Source organism: Typopeltis vanoorti, chromosome 10, assembly GCF_054136105.1.
Source record: "Typopeltis vanoorti isolate ZY-2024b chromosome 10, IOZ_Tvanoo_1.0, whole genome shotgun sequence".
Lineage (NCBI taxonomy): Eukaryota > Metazoa > Arthropoda > Arachnida > Uropygi > Thelyphonidae > Typopeltis > Typopeltis vanoorti.
Genome location: NC_143558.1, coordinates 3,062,453 through 3,086,687, shown reverse-complemented (window position 1 = coordinate 3,086,687; position 24,235 = coordinate 3,062,453). Strand labels below are relative to the sequence as shown.

Sequence of the window (24,235 nt, the reverse complement as noted above, 5' to 3'; positions counted from 1 at the left end):
TCTAACCAGGTGCAAAATAAACTTCCAACATCTTTTGTTAATACCGCACCTATCAAAACACATCTTCACAGCTACACCATCTCTACCAGCCTACCATTGCTGTCCATTTCGCACTCTGCTTTTGCTTCTCATTAGTCATTCATTAAGGATTGTTCATAACATATTTCAAGTCTTGTAAATTACTCGTAATTTTTGTTTGAAATATGAAAAAATGTTCAAGTTACAGTGCTGGTTTTAAACCCAAAGTTATTGCTTTTGCAGAAAAAAACACAGCAATTGAGCAGCAGGGCATGACTTGACAGTGAATGAGATCGAAATGATAAAAAGACAAGCAATAATGAAACTGTTTAATTTAATTACAGTTGCTAAAGGTGCAAATACATCATGTGATGAAGGTAAGTGGCTGATTATGTAAATAATATTGATAATTAAAATTTAAATACATTCATTTTATAATGTGAGCAATAGAGAGGAGACCTCCACATAGCCTTTAAAGGAATGCGGAGAACCGACCAGGGCTTCTGACCTAATGTCCAATCCTCACCTTCTCTTGGTGCATCCTGTTGGGTATCTATCTGGATACTGAACAACGAGGATGGGCTGGCAATTTGGGATTTAGCCGACCAAATTGTATTCTTATTGGTTAAACCAAAATAAAAAATGAGGGTACAACATGACAAACTTTCATGCCGGCTGGGGCGTCGCCCAGTTAAACAAGGCTCTCGTTGTTTTCGCCAGGGAAAAAGGGCGAACAGCAAAAAGTCAGCTACTGGAACAAGTCTGAAAACAAACCCCAACTCAACATCACCAGAGTTAAAGATCGGTACTATCAACATAAGAAGCATGAATGGCAAAGAAATGGAGCTAGCTGAGGAATTAAATGAGTACGAGATCGACATAATACGTGTGACTGAAACAAAAAAGACCAAAACTGGTGAGATTTTTCTGAGCAATAAATACAAAATGTTATATTCAGGCAATGACAATCAAGGAACAGAAGGAGTAGCCATAGTATTGAACACAAAATACGAGGCTAATCTTCTTGAATGGCAGTCAGTCTCAAGTAAAGTAATGTGGGCAAATATGAGAATGGGGAACTAGACAATGACACTTATTTGTGCCTATGATCCCACAGAAGGTTCTACTAAGGTAGAAGTGGAGGAATTTTTTGAGGGTTTAGAAAAAGCAACTGACACAATGAAAAAGGAAAAGTTGGTCCTTGTTCGGGATCTAAATAGCAGAGTAGGAAATGACTGTGAGACATACAAAATATTTTGGGAAAATTTGGAGAAAAGAGCAAAGCTAATAATAATGGCAAATATCTGTTGGATTTCTGCTCAGGATATGGACTGGTTATTACTAACACCATGTTCCAACATAAAAATGTGCACAAATTCGCATGGAGAGAAGAGACAAGGAATAAGAAAAGTCTCATTAACTATGTTATTGTTGATAGTGATGTTTTCTCCCTGGTGCAGGACACCAGAGTGTACAGAGGATTTGAAATTGGAAGTGATCACTATTTAGTCTTGAGCATGATAAAATCAAATTTCATATTGAAAAGAATAACATGTAAGAAAGTTTTAAAGTGAATAAAAGTTGAGCAGCTCTCAGATGTGAACCATAGACTAAAATACAGAAAGATTATTGAAAAAAAATGAAAGAGTTTGAGAACAGGAATCAAACCTTGGATATTCAGTGGCAAACTCTGAAGAAAACATTGATTCTGCCAGAGAGGCCTGTGGTGAGGTTGTCTGCAAGGATAAAAAAAATCAGAACTCCCTGGTGGGCACAGGAAGTTAAAGAGGCAGTGAAGGAAAAGAAGAAAGCATATCAAAAGTTCCTCGCAAATAAGTTGGGTTGTACTCTTATAGAATATAGAGACAAATGCAAGAATGCTAAACGCTGTGTAAAACTAGCTAAACAAAAGTTATGGGAGGACGAAGGTGGCAAAATATTCTGGAGGTTGTTGAAGAAGCTTAGGAATGGAGGAAAGAGCTGTAAAAGGAGTTAGAGATGATAAAGGTGACATGAAAACAGGAGAAAAAGATATCCTTGAAGTATGGAGTAATTACTTTGAAAAACTGCTAAATGAAACAAGCAGTGATGACAGCACAGTGGTAAAAAACACTGACCAGGCATGCAGTCAGGAATACATATCCATACTTGAAGTAGAAAAAGCCATCAAAGGCTTGAAATGTGGAAAGGCAGCAGGAGTAGATGATATTTGAATAGAAATGCTGAAGTATGGTGGTATAAGTCTTACAGTTGGTTGCACTGCATAGTTCAGAAAGCCTGGACAGAGGGACGAATTCCCGATGAATGGAATAGAGCTCTCATAGTACCCATATATAAAAAGGGAAATAAAACTGAATGCGAGAATTACAGAGGTATTTCCCTACTGAGTGTTCCTGGCAAGATCTATTCAAGTATACTTGAGAAACGGTCGAGAAGAATTGTGGAAGAAAAGCTTGGTGAAGAACAAGCTGGATTCAGGCCAAATAGAGGCTGTCAGATCTTCACTTTATGACAAATGGTCGAGAAAGCATGGCAATATAACAAAGATCTGTATTTAAGTTTTGTTGATTTGGAAAAGGCATATGACAAGGTGCCAAGCGAGAAGCTATTCAATACGCTGCAGTTATATGGTGTCAATGAGGCATTATATCAAGCAATACTTAGTCTTTATTTGAGTTGTAAGTCAGCAGTTAGAATTGAAGGAAGTACAGGAAGATGGTTTAATGTTAAATCTGGTGTGAGACAAGGATGTGCATTATCCTCTCTGTTATTCATTATCTATATGGATCACATTATGAAGGAAAGTGGTATTAAACATGATATCAATTGGAGTTGGAGATGTTAATGTGTGACATTAACATCTCTAATGAATTGGAGATGTTAATATCCAATAACATCTGCATAAAGCAAAGAGCTGACATTAACATCTCCAATGAATTGGAGATGTTAATGTCAGCTCTTTGCTTTATGCAGACGATGTTATACTTCTAAATAAATCCCTAGAAGTTTGCAAGATTCCCTGAATAAATTGAATAACTATTGTAATAGATATGGTATGAAGGTCAGCATTAAAAAGACAAAGGCAATGAAAATGGGTAGAATCATTGAAAATGTCAACTGTGTTGTGAATGGAGAACCTGCGGAACAAGTAAAACATTTCAGCTACATAGGCACTAATTTTACTGAAGATGGTAAATTAAATATAGAAATAGACAACAGAATCAGGAAAGCTGGTATGGTGGGAAGTCAATTGAATTAATTCACATGGAATAAGAGAGAAATTAGTCGGAACACTTAATTAGCTGTATACAAGACAGTGTTCAAACCAGTTTTAACTTATGGATCTGAGAGTTGGCTCAGAAGTAAAACACTTGACCAAAGACTAGAGACCGCAGATATGAGAGTCCTGAGAAAGATTAGAGGCATGAACAGATGGCATCAATGGCAATATCATATTGAAAACTAGGATATTAGGAAAGAACTTGACATTGTCAGCATCCAGGAATGCGTCAGCAGAGCTAATCTCAGGGTGGTATGGTCACTTAAATAGAATGGGAGAGAAAAGATTAGCAAAACAAGTGTTCTCTGCCAGGAAAACGACCCAGAGGAAGACCAAGATATGGGTGGATTGATATGGTACAAAGTGCCTTAGACGATAGAAATATAAGATCTGATAATGTTGGAGTCTTGACGAGTATCAGACTGATTTGGAGGAAAATTGTAGATAGGAAGTTAGTAATGATGTAATTTTTTCATGTAGTACTATCATATCCTGTACACCCCTTGAGGGTAAATGGCAGGAATTTGATGATGAGGTTAATTTAGTTTACAAAAATCCTCACATATCTCACGCCACGATTTTTTAACATTAATTTTGGGAAAAGCGCAACTTATATTCAAGTAAATGTAATATAATAATAATAAAATAAAAATAAAAATCTAACTTATTTATTTTTGTAGTGACAATGCAAGTCCTTCATGACAGGTTAAGAAAAAAAATTTTTGGAATAAGGGCAATAAACCTAAAAGGAGTGGACTGGTTAAAGGATGACCACAAGTATTCATAAATTATTTGTTTTCCAAGTAGAAGGGCTATTAGTTCCATTCTGAAATCAGTGGTTGATTGACCTGATACCTCCAAGAAATGGAAAAATAATTTCTTGTAGCTTTGTTCTTACATTGAATATTTCTTCATTTGAGATAAATGAGCTGTTGAAAGTAGTCAAACCAGATTTATCTTTCTATTTCATTTCTCTTTCTCTCTCTACATGACAAACAGATATTGAGTACCTTCACATCCATATACCACACATGCATCATGCCAACTGCACTCTTCCACACTAATAATAATTTAAATTTTATCTGAAGTCACATCCAAAACACAAAATAAACAAATGGGAATGGTTATGAGTATTTTCATTTAAATTCTTAAAATTAGGAAGAAATACAAGACAAAAATCAACTTTCAAGACAAATTGTGTCCAAAGCCAGGATTGCAGGAAGATGGATTGATAGTAGCACATTAGACGACCAAAATACAAGATCTAAAAATACTGAAACTGGACATAACAATCTGGAAGAAAACTGGTGCACTGTCACATTTCTAGCTGATCTATTTGAAGTTGATATATTTGACTGTTAATCAGAAACAGCTTTGATGCATCTGACTTTTTTTTTTAATTTTGTGAAGATGTGTATACATTTTTTTTGGCATTTCATATTAATTGATCACTCCAAAAAAAGCTACCAGATGTTGACAGTAAGTTTATCATATATTACATCAATGTATATGAAGAAAGGACGAAAATATCTAGACTTACCTTCCCCCAGTCTGGTTTTAACTGTACTGTTTTCATCGCATCATCTAAAGCTTCTCTATACTTCCCAGACTTTGCATATGCAGCACTTCTGTTACTAAAAAGAACATGATTTGTTGGATCCAACTTTATAGCTTCACTGTAATGCTTGATAGCTTCATCAGTTTTTCCTGAATTCAAGGCAGAATTGCCTAAGTCCTTCAGAGCACCAGCCTAAAAATATCAGTAACAGTTTATATACATATATACTAATTATACAAACACACATATATACATACATATAAAACAATAAAAAAAAAAATCTGCCAACTCTACTGCATTTAGTACAGATGAAAGGAATAGAATCTGCTGTGATTTCTCATTTATTTTGAAGTAATAGATTGCATTATTGAACACATCAAAGCCTTACACAGAAATTTTGTGTTGTCCCTTAATCAAAAAATTAAAAACTTTCTTCTTCAAACTGAGAAAAACTACAATAGAAACCTTTGAGATATTAAAACTTGCTTTGAAAGAGAGAGAGAAATAAAATTCAAATAACTTGAAAGGTTCCCAAGTTCAAAATTGAAGTGATAATGCTGAATGTTGGGAATCTTCATCATTAAATAAATCAACAAACAAGTGGCACTGAAGAAAAGATTTAATGATATAACACTTTAAAAAAAAATCCTTGGCTATATTGTATACTTCAAGGGCTCACTTTAGTGAATATCTATCTCAATGGCTTTAACAGGACTTTAAGGCCCCACATCCCTCCAAGTATGCTTGGATTTCGTAACCGAAATACGAGGATAAAATGGTCACCCCTATGCCTCGAAGTATTCCTGGCTGTATCCCTGTGTGTTCACAGGGCCGATTTGCCTGCTTGTGGGATGAAAAACGCCAGGTAAACTGGCAGAAAAAACCCTGCTCTCCACGCCCAAGACCGGCTAACTTGGCTATGGCTGAGAAAGATCCTCAAGTTCCTCACGTCTTCGACGGGAATCGAACCTGGGACACTCCTTCCCCAGTCACATGGTTGCAAAGCGCAAAGCCACTAGGCTAACCGCACGGACTTAGTGAATATGGGCATGGCAAACCAGAGGTACTTGATGTTGGACCATGCCTTATAATATAATATACATATGTTATATTATCTGTAGACTGGTCTCTTCCCTTTTTCTTTTCTCTCCTTCTTTCTTTTCTTCTTGCTCCTTCCCCCTAATTCTATTAGAGTATTCGAGGGCTAAGGGTGAATCTTTCCTATTTTGCTATTTCATTTCTTCTTATGTGAAAAGGGCCTCTGCTGCCCTACCACTCTCTTCTTGCAATGACTTCACTCCAAATTGCTAATATGGTTGTGCCTTATAATGCATCTCATGCTGCATCAGTTGTAACACAGAATAATCAGAGCCACATTAAGGACTTAGGCAGAGGGTCCTGTTCAAGAAGTATATTACAATCTCCATCAAAAATCAGTGATATTGTGAATGAGCAACATAGAAGGAATAAGATTAATCTTAGAAGGGAATTTCACATTGGCACATGGAATGTTCAAGGTCTACAGATGGGTACTCTTGAGATAGTCTGTAAAGAGATAGATAGGTATGAAATTGACATCCTGGGAATTACAGAGACCAGATGGAATGGAGAAGGTCACTTCAAAAGACAGGATGGTAAGCTAGTTATTTACTCGGGCGGTGACTCAAAACATCATGGGGCAGCTGTGATACTAAAGACAGCTCAGGCAAAAAAGCCTTCAGGGTTATAACCCCATTAATGATAGGATACTTTCTATTAGACTTAAGGCTCAGCCTACCAATGTATCAATCGTGGTAGTTTATGCACCCCACAAGGATAGGCCTGAAGAAGAGAGTGAAGAATTCTATGAAAACTTATAAATTGTTTTGGAATGCCTACCAAGGAGAGACATACTTTACATCTTAGGGAACTTAAATGCAAAAGTGGGAAAGGGTATGAGAATTAGCCCAGAGTGTGGCATGTGTGGTCTAGGTGAATGCAACACCTGTGGTGAAAGACTGTTGGAATTTGCCCATGCTGACAGATTAGTTATTACCAATATCTGCTTCCATAAACACCCACGATGGATCTATACTTAGATATCTAACATTGATGGGTCAAGGCACCAGACTGATTATAATCTGAGGTATGCTGATGATACAGTACTCCTTTGTAGTATCATCAGAGAGCCAGGATGTAATCAGTCTGATGATACAGTACTCCTTTGTAATGATATGGAAGAACTAGGACTAATTCTTGACAAAGTTAACAAGATCAGTAATAACAGAGGACTTCAACTCAATCCTAGCAAGACAAAGATCATGGTTCTCAAAGGAAATACAAACAGAGAAGCTCTCGAGAAACAAGTGTACCTTAATGGAGAAAGAATTGAGAAAGTCAGCAAGTTTAAGTACCTGGGATCCATTATTAATGTGAAGAAATGCTGTTCAGAAGACCTCAGAAAAAGATTAGGAATGGCTTAAACAACAGTCAGAGACCTGTTTAAAATCTGGAAGGGAAGGGATCTATCTCCATGGGAACAAAGTTGAGGATTTTGGATGCAGTTGTTTTTCCAACAGCGACTTATGGATGTGAGACTCGGAACCCAAAGAAGTCAGATAAGAAAAGGATATCCGCTTTTGAGATGTGGTGCTACAGAAGGCTGTTGAGGATATCATATACTGAAAGGCATACAAATGAATGGGTATTAGAAAAGATCAGTAGAACTTTAAGGCTCCTTAAGGATATTGACAAAAGAAAGTTAAAATATTTTGGGCACATTGAAAGGATGGAAGGAGGACTTCTCAGAACAGTAATAGAAGGTAAAATTCCTGGAAAAAGAAGAAGGGATTGACTATCAATGAGATGGATGGTGTGTGGAGCGACTAATCTTCAGAGTTGAGATCTCCAGAAAAGCAAACAACAGGACTACATGGCGAGACCTGGTGAGGTACATCACTGAGCATCGGAGTAACCATACAGCATCTGTGGATGTCCAGTGAACATATAGATAGATATATTGTGAGCTCAAAACAGATTTGTGCAAATGTAGGGATTACCATACTTCCCATACAAAAACACAAGCCAGAATTTTTTAGTGTTATTACATTAGAACATGGTGTTAGTTTTGGACATGGATTAATAACAACTAATCCATGTCCTGAAAAGAAATCTGGCAGGCATTTACCATTATAATTAGCTTTGCGTTTTTCTCCAAATTTTCCCAAAACATTTCTATATGTCTGATGATAATTTCCTACTCTACTGCTTATATCTCCAACAAGGACCAACTTTTCCTTTTTCGGCGTGCCAGCTGCCTTCTCTAATGTCTCAAAAAATTCCTTCATTTCTTCCTTTGTAGAATCTTCTGTGGAGCCATAAGCACAAATAAGTCTGTCTAGTTCCTCCATTTTGAAATCTGCCCAAATCACCACAACATTGCCTGCAATTTAAGAAGATTAGCCTCATATCTAGTGTTGAAGACTATAAATACTTCCCTTGTTTCATAATCGTTTCACTTTTCCCTGATTGCTATTGCCTGAATGTAACAATTTGTATTTGTCACTTATCAAGATCTCACCTGTTCGGTCATGCCTATTATATCAATCTGGTACTTATCCAATTCTTTTGCTAGTTACATTTCTTTTCCATTGTCTTACATTGATAGTACCAATCTTGAACTCTGCTGACATTTGTTCCAGCAGCTCACTTTGTGCTGTTCGCCTTGGTTCCCTGATGAAAATGACAGGCACCTTGTTTAACTGGGCAATGTCCCAGCCAGCATGACCATCAATGAAAGGAGTATTACAGAAAGAAAACTGAACTTGCTAAAGAATTGGAAAAGTACCACATGGACACAATTGGCATTACTGAGACAAAGACAACAAAAACAGGCGAGATCGTATTAAATAATACATATAGGATGTTATGTTCAGGCAATAATGATCAAGGAAAGGAAGGAGTAGCGATAGCATTCAACGCCAAACATGAAGACAAACTTCTTGACTGGAAGGAAGTTTCAAGTAGGGTGATGTGGACACACTTCAAAATGGGGGGAATGGACAATGAAACTTATTTGTGCCTATGGTCCCATAGAGGAGCCTCTGCAGCTCAGTTGGTATAGATGCCCTTTGGTCAGAAAGACCTAGGTTCTATTCCTATCCATGATGTGAGGAACCTTTATCTGATCTTTTTGACTAAAGGTGAGTTTACCAGTCTCATACGGAGGTGGTGGATTTTTTCTCCCAGTAACTCGGGTTTTTAATCAATCAAAACAGGCAAACCGGTCCTGTTTTGAGGGATTAAAAACCGGACATGACTACAGTCATAAATACTTATGGCAAGGAAGGCAATGGGAAACCATCTTGTTTCATAATCACTTTCCTAGTAATTAGCTGCGACCCTCTCAATAGAGAGGAGGCTGCAAGATTAGGATTAGGTCTCACAGAAGAACCTTCTGTTATTCTAAGGAAAAAGTCAAAGAATATTTTGTTTCATTAGAACAGGCAACTGACAAAGAAAATGGAAAAAGTGGTCCTTGTTGGAGATCTAAACAGCAGAGCATGAAATAAATCCCAACAGGCATAAGGAACATTTGGGAAAAATTTGGAGAAATGGGCAAAGCTAATAATAATGGAAGTATTTGCTGAATTTCTGCTCAGAATATAGACCAGTCATTACTAACACCACGGTACAACAAAGATGTGCACAAGTTCACATGCACATCTTTATGTTAGTGTTGAACACTTTTACATAAAGACAAGAAATAGGAAAAGCATCACTATCTACATCATTGTTGATAGTGATATCTTCACACTAATTCAAGACAAGAGTGTACAGAGGATTTGAAATTACTTAGTGATAAGCAGGATAAAAATGGATATTACACCAAAAAGAACAGTATGAAAGAAAGTTGAGTGGCTTTTAGAGGTAAACTGTAGATTCGACTATACGAATATTACTGAAGAAAATTTGAAGCAGTTTGAAAACAAAAACCAACTTTGGAATCTCAGTGACAAACTCTGAAGAAGACTGATTGATTCAGCTGGGGGAGGAGTATGTAGTGAAGTTGTCTGTAAGGATAGAAGAATAAGAATTCCACGGTGGACACAAGAAGTTAAAGAAGCATTTGGAAAAGAAGAAGGCATACCAAAAGTTCCTATCAAATAAATTGGTAGAAACCCTAAAAGAATACACCAAAAAATGTAAAAAATGTAAGTAGCTAAACAAAAGTAATGGGAAGACTTTGTTAAGAATTTAGATAATAAATATCAGGAAGGTGGTAAAATGTGGAGGCTATTGAAAAAGCTTAATGGAGGGAAAAGTACTAAAGGGAATTAAAGATGATAAAAGTAGCATGAAAAATGAAGTTAAGGATATCCTTGATGTCTGGAGTAATTATTATTATTTACAGCATCTGAATGGAGTCCTGAGACATCACAGGAGATCCAAATTAACCATCACACACACAAATTCTGTCATATCTCTCCTTGAATCCATTCCCCATCAGGGGACTCACAACCAATTCTAGCAGGCAATCCATTCCACTCATTCACTCATCACTCTCCACACAAAAAATCTAGTCTGCACATCCCTACCAAACACACTCTTACACAATTTCCATGGATGGCTCCTAGTTCTATTTGTTATATATTAAAAAATTTCACTTGCATCAATTTTATAAAACCCCTTTAATATCTTACAAGTTTCTACCATGTCCCCTCTTTTCTGGCTATCTACTAAACTTTGTAACCCACAAACCTTCAACCTTGTAGGGAGTATTCCACAGACCTGTCATCATCTTGGTCACTCATCTCTGAATCTTTTCAACCACCTCCAGGTTGCCAAGAAACCCAGGCAACCAAATCTGTATGCAGTTGCCAAGATGTGGCTGAATCATAGCTTTATAAAGAGGGATAATAACTTCCTTATCTGTACTTGTTAGCCACACTCTTACACAGAATCCATTTATAAAAGGGATTTTGTGTAAGAGAGTGTGATAAACTATTAAAATTAAATGTGATAACTATTAACTGTTATTTGTATTAAATGTGTATTAACTATTAAAGGGATTTTAATAAAATCCCTTTAACAGTTTTTCAACATCCAAGCAATTCAATGAGCTATTTTACCAACTTTTGCAATATCCCCCTCTGACCTTTAACTCTTTGTCCACCATTATTCCCAAGTCCTCAGCCTCATCAATTTCCTGCAAACCAATACCATCAATATGATACACCATGTGCAACCTTTTCAACCTGAAGGGCATAACCTTACATTTTGCATCACAATCCTTTACCCACAATGCCAATTTATTTAAATCATCCTGCAGGATATCTACATCACCTTAATCAACTATTGCTCTCCCCAGTTTTTTCATCATCAGCTAACAACTGAATATCCCCTCATAAATCTTTCCCTATGTCACTGATATAAAAATCAAAGAGTAGTGGCCCTAGTACCAAACCCTGAGGTACGCCACTAGTCAGTCACAATCATTCTCCTAGACTCCACTCCACCATATATATTACTCTCTGGTGTCTGTCCATCAGCTCCCCCCCCCCCCCCCATCCATGCTACTTGCCTCATATCCATTCCCATTTGCTTCAGCTTGTTGTTCTTCTCTTCAAGTGTAATTGCATAAATCATCCTAGGAATACCCACTGTGAAAATTCCCATGTAATTTTAGCTTAATTCCACTTTTTATACATGGGAACTATGAGATCCCTATTCCAAACATCTGGAATTCAACCTTGTGACCAGGTCTTCTGAATTTATGTAGTGTATTCAACTGAAAAATTTTATACCTCCACGTTTGAGCATTTCTGGTTGAATCCACTGATGATCCACTCCAGCTGCTTTTCCATATTTCAGGCTTTTGATAGCTTTTTCTACTTCGAGTGTTATATACTCCTGTTTCATTTCTCTTGAACCTTTTCTACTACTGTTCTATCACTGCTTGCATCTTTATCTTCAGTTTTCATGCCATCTTTATTCACCTCTTCATTCCCTTGATAGTTTTTCTACCATTTCTATGTTTTTTTTTTTCAATAGCTTTCAGAACATTTTGATATTTAAGATTTCAGAGTCAGGGGATTCATAGATGGAGGCCACATATCACCTGCACCAGCTATCATACCTTTCTTGCATTCGTTTACACTATCTGCATTCACAATCTCGACAGTCCATTCTATTCACGGACAACTCTATAAGAGAAAAATCTAGCTCTTACTGCCTAACTGATGGCATTCATTCTCAGCTTCCATAGATGCTCTTGACCTTTTCCCCTCTCCATAAAATAAAAAATTCCATCTACTGGTATCATGTATGATCTTTTCATATGTTCGTAAGTTCGCAATGATATCACCTTCTTTCTTCTATTTGCTAATCGCTGCAGTCAAAATTCTCAATCAGTCTTCATAATCTGTATCCTGCAATCCTTATATTATCTTTAACTCTTTTTACATACTGTCCACTATATCAGCATCACCATGAAAACCAGAAGACTAGACCTGTACACAATAGTCCAAGTGAAGTTGTATCAAGACCTCATAAAGAAGCAAACCGCAATTATCTTCTGAGTTGTATTTGCAATCATGGCTATATGGACCTTGAATTTCAACTTCCTATCTGCTAAAACTCTCCACGATCCATTATTTGATCAGTTTCTTTTAGTATAATCCCATCGATATAATATGACACTAAATATCTCATTATACTAAAGTGACTACATTTACTAACAGTGGAGTGACAGCTACTTTTAAATGCTTATAAGTGTAGCCTACCAAATCTTTCTGCAAGCACTGCATATAAACCTCATTCCTGATTATACTTATCTTTGCATCATGAAACAGCTGAATGTCACCTGTCAAATCCTTCCCAATGTCATTAAAGAATGATAACAATGGACTATTGATTCTTGTGGAACATCACTGTTCACCTTAAATCTTGCACTCTCCCCCCCCCCCCCACCCCATAACAAATTTTTAATATGCCAATCAGCAATTCTCTTATCAACACTAATATTTTTAATCCAATTCTATATTATCCAAATTATGCAAGTCTTCATGTCAAAACCTTTAGCACAGTTTAAAAGTATCAGGGTGTATTCATTCCCCGTTTAATTCGGTGGTAACATTACTATAAAATGAGAGTAGCAAGTTGTCAAAACTTTACCTTCCCTTAGTAAACTCATGCTGTTCATTGCAAAATACAGATTATCTGTCAACCATTTCTGTTCACTTGCTCTAACTTTTCCAAATCCTTCACCACCACTCCTGAGATACTGATAGGTTAACAGTTGGAAATATCAGTCTTTGTACAACTCTTGCACAAAGGGATTACAATATATTCTTTCCACTCTTGTGGAATCTTTCCTATTAACAGACTTAAATTATATAGCCTGGTCAAAGAACAGCCAGTTCAGAGTTGAACACTCTTTCAGCATCCATGCTGATATCCCATCAGTCCCTATTGCCGAACTGTTATTCAGTTTGTATTTTTTTAGATAGAGGACACCTAATTAGAACTTTATTCTTTGTATTGTTGCTACAGTTTTGTTAAACTAGTCCCTTTGTTACACCATGTTGTTGTAGTCTCATGTACTGTGACAAACTGTGTTTTTGTGCTCTGAAGATGCTCGTTATAACACCAGCGAAATATCAGCAATAAGTCAATAAATAATTATTTACTTATAATTCTGTGTTCTGATATATATCGTCAAAATTAAACAAAACAACGAACACATAAGCCTTTCTACACATCCAGTGAAGAGGTAGCAGTTACATCCAGTTGGTAACTTTTAAAAATCAGCACTCATTACGTGAACAATCTCTTCTGCATCAGTCATCAAGCACATACCATCTACATTCAGCAGTTATTTTTTCACACACATAGTGATTGAATTCTTTTAGGTTTTCTTTAATTTAGAGGCAGTTTCTTTTCATACTCACAGTTAGCTTTCCATGCAACAGTTGAGACTCTTCTGCCCTGTCCTTATAATTTTCATAAATCTCATTATTTAATAAAATTGCACATCCACTTCACTCTTACCCTATTTATTCTTCAAACTCTAAGGACATGTAGATATTGCATCATTTAAGTATTTTTTAAATGCTTACCATACACTACTGATATCCTTCCCACCTAACAAAGGATACCATGCGAGAGAACTTAATTTACGCCTCAGCTGATTATAATTCCCTGCTTTGCAGTTCAGCACGTAACCTTTTTGGAATGGAAAATCAAATAAACTTAGCCACTTCCCAAGTCAGTAAAGCATGATTAACTGTCACCAACCTAATTCAGAACAGTCACATCTTTAACTAAAACTTCCCCTGTCACTATAATTGGATCTAACACTCCTGTTCCTAAGTTCCTTCTTGAGTGCTAGAGTTGTCTTGCAACAGCTCAATAAATTCAGCTTTATTCTTCTCATGAGATTTTACTGCTACTTAATCAACGTTTGGATAATTAGAGACCCCCTAAATGGTTACTTGTTGTGCTATCATGTTTAATGATAATGCATTTTGTCATCACTAGCAATCAATCCATATGGTCTGTAACAACACCTCTACTATGTATTTGATCTTGTTTGATTCCACATCACACCAGAATGCTTCAAACTCACTGCTACTAGTATGAGGGTTGTTCGATAAGTCTGTGCAAAAATGAAGAAAACAATTTTTTTTGGGACAAACAATTTTTATTTTTCAACATAGTCTCCACTGAGGTCTATACACTTTAGTCCAATGATGCTCCAGTTTTTTGATCCTCTCCATATAGTATGATTTGTCCAACTCTTCAAAATAGGCAGTTGTTTCAGCAATCACCTCATCGTTTGATGAAAATCTCTTTCCTGGCAGACATTTTTTCATGTTTGGAAACAAACAGTAATCCGAGGGATCCAAACCTGGAGAGTGTCTGGGGGACTTCGTAGCATAAATCAAACAATTCTGTGGTCACAATTGAAGAGTGAGCAGGTGTTTTGATGTGGTGAAAAAGAACCTTCTTTTTTGCCGAGTGTGGTCGTGTTTCCTTTATTTCATTATTTAAATGATCCAGCAAAGAAGCATAATACACTCCAGTAATTGTTTTACCCTTTTCCAAGAAGTCTATGATGATTATGCCACGAGCATCCCAGAAGACACTGGCCTTAACTTCTCCTGCTGAAGGAACGGTTTTTGCATTCTTTGGTGCAGATTCCCCACTTGCTACCCATTGTTTTGACTGTTCCTTGGTCTCACGCTGGTAGTGATGAATCCATGTTTCGTCCACTGTTACGAAATGACACAAAAATTCCTCTGGATTCCGTTGAAACAGCTTCAAGCTGTCCTTGCAACAGTTCACACGTTGACACTTTTGATCCAGTGTGAGCAAACAAGGCACTCATCTTGCAGATAGTTTTCTCATGTAAATGTTCATGAAAAATATTATGTGCACAGTCATTTGAGATGCCCACAACCTTAGCAATTCAACGCACTTTCACTCTTCTATCATTCATCACCATATCATGGATTTTTTCAATAATTTCTGGAGTAGTGACCTCAACAAGGCATCCAGAAGGTTCAGCATCACTTGTGCTCATAACCACTCCCCACCCTCTTGCTCACAGTTTCCTTGTGTAACTTCCAGGGATGGCCCCTTGTCATCACTACTTCGAAAGTTACTAAACCACTTACAAACCATTCTAATCGAAGGTGCAGACTAACCATAATGTTTATCAAGCTTAGCTTTGGTTTTCTGAGCTGATTTGCCTTTCAAAAAATAATGTTTAATCACTACACGAAAAATGGAAGAGAAATTCTTTCTGTTCCATTTTTCACAAATATCTCCCTGCAATTCACTGATACAAAAGTTAAACAATATAGGTCCCAGTAATGAGCCCTGTGGGACCCCACAAATTATTATTATTATTCAGGCGTCCACGGAGTCAAAAGACTCATCGCAGGAAGGTAGTTCCTAAGAAACACAAAGTCTATCAAGACTCATCATGGGAGGTCCCTCCTAGGAAACACAAAGTCTATCAACAGTCAATGAGTCTTTAAACTCATTGACTGTTCTTGCTCACACCATTCTATCAGGCAATGCATTCCATGGTTCAAACACCCTCAATGTAAAGAAACCACTCCTCACCCTCTTGCTCACAGTTTCCTTTTGTAACTTCCAGGGATGGCCCCTTGTCACCACTCCTCCCTGCTGTTCAACCAAGTGAAAGAACTCCCCCAGTGTCGGCGCAGTAACCACCTCTCAACAGTTTAAAAGTCTCAATCATATCTCCTCTCCTCTCCTCCTTCTATCCACCAAACTCTGCAGTCCACATTCCCTAAGCCAATCCTCATAACTAACATTGTACAGCCCTTAAACCATCTTTGTTATCCGCATTTGTACCCTTTCCACAGTTAATTTATCCCCTTCAAATCCTGGGGACCAAAGATGAGAACAATCTTATAAGTCTTATACAACAAAAATATAACTTATCTCTGCAGGTCAGTGTCCTTCTCATTATTGCAGCAATCCTGTGTTACCTTCACCACCTTTGCAATATGTCACCTAAATTTCAGGTTTCTATCAATCATCAACCCCCAGATCTCTTGTCTCCCCTACTTCCTCCAGTATAGCTCATGCCAATAGCGTATGCAGCGTCTCATCAACGTCTCCCAAACCTCAAGACCTTACATTTTGCTGCATTAAACTGACACCCCCATTCATTTGCCCATCTGTCAAGCTTATTCAAATCCTCTTGCAGGGCTACCACATCTGCACTATTACTAATAACCCTTCCCAGCTTCACATCATCTGCAAACAACTGAATATCTCCCTGCAATCCACTGACAATGTCATTGATATAAAGGTTAAACAATATAGGTCCCAGTACTGAGCCCTGTGGGACCCCACGTAACCCTCTGAAACTGCCCCACCATACACAACTCTGATTCCTATCAGACAGCCAATCCTGAATCCAGTTGACCAACCTGACATCCAGACCCATGTGCTGCAACTTAAATATCAGCTTATTATTATTATTATTACGGGCAACTCCGGGGAGTCATTAGACTCATCGAGGGAGGCCCCAAATCATTTTCATCACAACTATTCGACATTCATACAGTATCTATCATACCTCGCCTTAAACTCATTCACTGTCACAGCATCCACCACAGACTCAGGGAGCGCATTCCACTCATTCACTACTCTAAAAGTAAAGAACCCAGCTCTAACACCTTTACTAACCACACTTTTGCCCAGTTTCCATGGATGTCCCCTAGTCCTCCCACAACCAGCCCTGTTCTCAAAAATATCTTCTGAATTAATTTTATAGAAACCCTTCAGTAATTTGAATGTCTCAATCATATCTCCCCTCCTCCGCCTATCAACCAATTTTTGCAACCCACAAATCCTCAACCTGTTCTCATACGGTTCATTCCACAGACCTGCTATCATCTTCGTCACTCGCCTCTGGATCCTCTCCACCTCCTCCCCATCAAGAAGAAACCTAGGTGACCAAATCTGGGCACAGTAGTCGAGATGAGGTCTTATCAAGGCTCGATACAGAGGAACAATAACCTGCTTGTCTCTGCTTGTCAACGTATTCTTCAGCAACCAAGTGATTTGATGAGCTGATTTGGCCACTTTTGCAATGTGTCCCCTAAATTTCAATTCCTTATCCACCAACACTCCTAAATCTCGTGCCTCATCAATTTCCTGGAGCACGGTTCCACCAATGCAGTAAACTGCCTCCAATCTTTTCACACCAAAATGCATAACCTTACATTTTGCCACATTAAATTGACATCCATTCTCCCTAGCCCAGACCTCCAATCTATCCAAATCATCCTGCAAAATTTTGACGTCATCTGCATTCACTATTGCCCTACCCAACTTCGCATCATCCGCAAACAATTGAACTGTTCCTCTCAGATCCTTTCCTATATCATTTATGAACAAATTAAACAGCAGTGGTCCAAGAACAGATCCTTGTGGTACACCACTAGTCACAGGCCGTCTTGTGGACTCTACTCCTGAGTAAACCACTCTCTGATATCTCTCCGTCAACCACCCTCCTATCCATCTCACCAACCCTATGTCCATTCCCATATGCTGCAATTTACTGATTAGAATTCCATGTGGTATCCTGTCAAAGGCCTTAGCAAGGTCCAGTAGAATCACTGTAAACCCATTACCCTTATCCAGTTCAGCCGTCACTGTGTTATAATACGTGAGCAAGTTACTGAGGCATGACCTACCCTTCACAAAACCATGCTGTCCCCGATACAGTATCCCATTTTCTTCTATCCAATCTTGTATTTTCCTCTTGACTATTTTCTCTAAGACCTTGATAATGATTCCTGTTATGCTGATTGGCCGGTAATTTTCAACAGCAGCCTTGGAACCACCTTTGTGCAGTGGAACTATTTTCCCCTCTTTCCACCCCCTTGGGACTGACCCAGTCCTGAGGCTCAAATTAAACAAAATGGTCAAGGGCACTGACAATTCTTTGGCCGCTTCACGTACGACACGAGCTGGTATACCATCCAATCCCACAGATGTATTGACATTGAGGTTCTGTAATAGACTAGTTACCTCTACTTCATTCATCACAATTCCAGTATAAGCTGTTGGTTCTTCCATTTCCGCAAAGTCACCACCTGGATGATATACTCTTGTAAAGTGCTCGCTCAGTAATTCCACAACATCGACTGATTCGGTTACCTCCCTACCCTCAGCATTTTTTAAGATCATTCTACCATAAGCATTTTTCCTTTTACTGTGGCACATTCTATCATGTGGCACTCAGTCAAATGCCTTCGCTAAGTCCAAGAAAATGGCAGTATATGCCTCCTCCCCCATCTACTGCTCTTGTAACTTTATTATAAAAGGCTATCATATTACTAAAAAAAGAGTGTCCCTTCAAAAATCCATGTTAACTCTCACAGATAACATTATCCTCATCTGCCCAATGTTGTATATGGTCCCTAACTAATTTTTCCAAGATCTTAACAACTACTGATGACACAGAAACTGGCCTATAATTAGACACTTCCAGTCTGCTACTGCCCTTATGCAATGGCACTATCTTACTTTCCTTCCATTCCCTGGGCACCTTTCTCATAGCCAGACTTTCATTGAAAAGCCAGGTCAAAGGAGCTGTCAGTTCTTCAGCGTATCCTCTCAAAACTTGTGGTGAAATACCATCGAGTTCCATAGCTTTACTGACATCCAGAGTACTCAGTATTTGGAACACACTTTCCTCCTGCACCTTTAAACCTCGAACCTGCCCTATCCATCTAGTATTAAAATTTACTCCTCCAGGATGAAATACTCCAATAAAGTGTTCATTGAACAATTCCACTATGTCCTCTGCATCAGTCACTCTATTCCCATTTTTTATCCCACAATGTCATTCTTCCACAGTCATTTCTCCTCCCACTGGCCACATAGCTAAAAAATTCCCTAGGATTTTCTTTGGATCTTAGGGCCAATCTCTTCTCATATTCCAGTTTCGCCTTCCTTACCATACTAGTCACTCCTGGCCTGCATCTTATATTCTTCATGCATCTGCTCTTCACCTGTCTCCTTCTCTCTCTTCCATAGCCTCTTTTTCACATGCAGCTCCTGTTTAATATTGTTTGTCATCCACTTTACTCCAAATTGTGTCCTCTTGTTCACTTGTGGTATACAACTTACCATTGCTGCTAACAAATATTCTTTCATAATTTCCCATGCACTAATGATATCCCAGCCTTCCAATTCCTCCCTCCATGAAACTTTCCCAAGTTGACGTCTAAGACTATTATAATCACCTGCCTTATAATTTCACATATGTTCCCATCTCTTTGATGCTCCTGCATGTCTATTCATCTTCCAAGTCAAAACCATATGGTCAATCTCTCTAACTGGTGGGAGAGATGTCATCTCAGTTATTATCAACTCTTCTGATGTTGTGAACAAATCCAAAACTCTCGTACCTCTTGTTCCCTCTATTACATGTTGCGTAAGACATTTGTCCCTCAAGAATTCTAGAAATTCCATTTCCTTATTGCTACATGCATCTTCCTCTCCCTAATTTATACTGCTGTAGTTAAAATCTCCCATAACAATCATTCTTCTTGCACTTGCCAAGCTCAAGTGCCTAAACATCTCCTGCTCCCCACCCTCTGTGCTCCTTGGTCTGTAGCAACACCCCACTAAATATCCTGTCTTGCCCACATCTATCTCATAGCATATGGTTTCAAAATCATTAGTGTCACTGCCTTCCAAAGCCTCCATTCTCAGAGGACATAAGTCATCGCTTATCATAAGCAGTACTCCACCACCATGCTTTCCCTTCCTATCCTGCCGAAAAATGCTGTACCCTGCTACTTCTATTCCTGTTATTGATATGTAAATATATGTAATATATTTACATATCAATAACATGTATATATATATAACATATCAATAGATATATGTAAATGAACGCCAAACACAGAGTAATAGATCTATCTGACTGAAACTTAGTGTGTGATCCTCCAACAGCTGCCAGCAACTAAAAATAACCACAATATGTACTAGTAATGCCATCTCTTTGACTTTGCACAGACTTATCGACCAGCCCTCATATTGCAGCTGCAACTTTCTGCCCTACTGATTCAAGTCATTCAACATAATTAGAAGCAATCTCCTCTTATCCTATCTTGTCTATTGTTCCTATCTTGTCTATTGTTCCTAAAAATACTGTAACCTTCACACTCAATACCAGTTATTATATCTTGCCCTGATAGCCAAATTTCACTAATGCATACAATCTGAGGTCCCAATCGTCTATATTCTGACCAAAGTCTTCCCATGATGTGTTCAGTTACTTTTACACATAGCTTGGCTCTCTTACATTTCCTCATGCAAAATGGAGCCCTGTAATCCTTTTGGGCATCTGTTGACCTTTTCATTTATTATTTTTTAGGGAATTTTCGCTAAATATTTTGCAATATTTTTTTGTCTGAAATAATAAGAAAAACATGTACTTAGTTGTAATAATATAAAAATGTAAAAGAATAATTTGCTGTTAGAATGCACCTGCACTTTAGACTTGTTGTTAAGAGCTTAATAGGAATTAAGCCGGATTAGTGCAGAATACCACCGAAATTGTACAGTCAAGCGGCCAGCTATGATGTCAGTTCTTTCATTGTTTCTGACTAATCCTGGAATACTCTTGCTTACGAACAAAGGACTCAACAGGGAATAAAAGGCAACGCAGCATGTGGTTCTTGGCTTTATCAGTCCTTGGCTCTTCACCTACTATTCTACGGGGTTCCTTCCCAAAATCCAGGAGGTTTGTTTTCCATCCTTCGTTGCCTGATGTTCACCGCTGCCAGCTCGCTCTAGGCTCCCGGTCGCTATGGCAGAACCTCAGCGTGACCGGATGAAGGACGTTCCAGTTCCAACGTGTATAATGGAATGTATGTTGGACTTTCCTTTTGCGATTGTTAGCAAGTACGCCATAAAAATTGTTGTAATATGTTATGTGTATGTAATTCGAAATCGTAAAGGATTGAGAGAGGTTACTTGTTAACTAGCAGGAAAAGTGAATGTGAAATAACGGAAAATTATGTATTGTTAAGTATATCTAATTCACAGGTTGATTGTGATAGTGTCTGAATTGGTGTCATATAAGTTTTGAATATATTGAAAGAAAGCTGAATGTAATCCCTTATGGAATACTTATGCATACTTGTAAGCCAAGTTGTGTCATAGAAGACACTTTTATATCAAGGAAAAGTAGGTTTTTCTGATAGTGAAAGCACTATCAGAAAAATTGCTCAGATAGCAAGTAGATTCTGTTGCTCAGATAGCAAGTAAATTTGTGTGTTAAAGTGTTTTTGATTAAGTTAATCTTAAATTAACTTTTATGTGCTCTGTATCACATCTTTTAGTTTGATAATAAATGTTTTTGTTTTGTAACTACCTGGTTCTCATTCCTTAGCCAATGCATTATCCCGAAAATATTAACGAGCCTGTGGGAATAGAATATAGTAACGAGCCACGACTTGCTAAAATTCTTAATTGACATTGTGCGATTGCTCAGGGACTGTTACGTTAGATAAACTTACAACACGAGGTCTAACAAACAGTAGAAAAAGGGGAGGCAAGAAATAATGTTAGGTAAGGAAGTAGATAGACAGATAAAAGAATAGATAAAAGGAAAAGTAAAACAAAGTAAATATTTTACAAAGGAGCAACTGACAAGGATTTAATAAAAGTAATATAATAGAAAGAATAATAAAGAAGAAAAGAATAGATCTATTTGACTGAAACTTAGTGTGTGATCCTCCAACAGTTGCTAGCAACTAAAAATAACCTCGATACGTACTGGTGATGCCATCTCTTTGACTTTGCATGGACTTATCGAACAGCCCTCGTATTGCAGCTGCAACTTTCTACCCTAACTGATTCAAGTCATTCAACATAATTAGAAGCAATCACCTCTTATCCTATCTTGTCTATTGTTCCTAAAAATACTGCAACCTTCACGCTCAATACCAGTTATATCTGGACCTGATAGCCAAGTTTCACTAATGCCAACAATATGAGGTCCCAATTACTGTCTATATTCTAACCGAAGTCTTCCCATGACTTGTTCAGTTACTTTTACACATAGCTTGGCTCTCTTACATTTCCTCATGCAAAATGGAGCCCTGTAATCCTTTTGGGCATCTGTTGACTTTTTCATTTATTTATTTTTTTATCCCACAAACGTGAAGTAAAAGAACTTATAGCACATCAGTGCCAATGTAGGTTGAAATTATTGGGAAACACGTCATGGGGGAAGGCAGTTCCAGAGGACAGAGGTAGATGGAATAAATGAAGAGGAGATGCAGGCATGATGAGTTTCAGTTGTACTCTAAAAAGCTGAGCCTGTTAAAACAAGAGTAACAGTTGCCGCTCTTGTTTTAACAGGCATAACAGCAAGTGGAGAAATAATGTTTGAAACTTCACTGGAGCAGTGACCATGGAAGCACCATGAAGAGACAAAGAGCTGAAACCTTACATCTGTGAGACAGAGGTTGAAGAAAGCCTGTGAGAGAAGGATCATCTATGAGCACAATTGCTTTCCTCTAGACAGTATCACGAATATGAGGTTTTAGATGCACACCCCCAAATGTGTGAACAGTATTCTAAGGATGGGCAGATTTGGGATTTATACAAGGTTAACTGGGTGGATGTAAAATAGCTTCTTGAGCAGAAAAGAATGCCTAATTTTTTAGAAGATGAGGAAGCTACTGATGTGATGTGCTTGTGCCAAGAGAGGTGGGAGGTAAATGTCAGTTCGAGGAGGGATAGTTCATCTTGTCTGGTGATGTGTGTGTGTGTATTGCTGAGGATGAGGAAAGGTAAACCAAGATCCCTTTTCTGAGAGAAAAGGCAGGATGACTGCATTTCGGCACTGCTGCCGAAATGCAGTCATCCTTGCCCCATCGAAGGATGGTATAGAGATCAGTGTTTAAGCCACGAATTGCAGATGATTTTGATGTAAAGGATGTCTGGGAATTACCTGGTTTTGTCAAAGGAGCAGAATGAATGGAGGGTACTATCTTTGGCAAAACTATGGATGCATAAAAGAAAGATCGGTGAGAGAATGGAGCCCTGAGGCACTCCTGCATTGGCGGCAAAACTCAGAGGATGCTGTCTACCATGACACACAGTGAATGACCACAGAGAAAGTTGGCTATCCAGTTACAGAGGATGGCAGATAGATCAAAGGAAAGCAGTTTGCAAAGCAAGTTTTGATGCCAAACATAATCAAAAGTCCCAGAAATTGTCAAGGGAGAAAGCACGTTTCTCCTAACCTTTCTATGGCACCAGTGGTGAGTGATGTAGGCTAAAATATCAGCCGTGAATCTGGATTGGCAGAATCCATACTGGTGATTGCCGATTAATTGGTGAGCTTCTAAATAGAAGAAGTTGACCACTGATTACTTTCTCCATATTTTGGAGAGGATTGAGGTGATGGCATTGGTTGGTAGTTTGTCTCCCTCTTTTTGGAATGGATTGGATATACGTTAGTTTCCATGAGATGTGATAGGTGCCAACTAAGTATAGAAAAATTGAAGAGACGATAGAGGACAGGTGTTAGCTATGGACAGGTCTGGTCTGAGAGCATCTGATGCCCCTAGGCAAAGAAAATTTAGACGCCCTATCGCTAAGACTTCGGGATTCCCCGAAATCTTAGAACCCCTAGGCGATTGCCTAGGTTCGCCTAATGATAAAACTGGCCCTCGCTATGGAGCACAGCATTTGAGTACAATAGGAGAAATGCCATTGGGAACAGATGACTTTGTAGTGTTCAGGTTGTCTAATATTCTTTTTGTCTTTCTGCTGAAAAGCCACAGCAGGCAATTTGCCTTTGTCATCTATGCAGGAGT

At 38.2% G+C, this 24,235-nt stretch overlaps 1 protein-coding gene across 2 annotated transcripts in view; it reads right to left on the bottom strand.

The window, feature by feature from the left end:
* Positions 1 to 24,235, bottom strand: part of Stip1 (Stress-induced phosphoprotein 1) — a 205,291-nt gene that overhangs the window by 145,267 nt on the left and 35,789 nt on the right. For both annotated transcript variants that reach the window (XM_090398793.1, XM_090398792.1), the window contains exon 2: positions 4,839 to 5,048. In XM_090398793.1, coding sequence (XP_090254919.1) covers positions 4,839 to 5,048 — 210 coding nt within the window. The remainder of the gene's footprint in view (positions 1 to 4,838; positions 5,049 to 24,235) is intronic.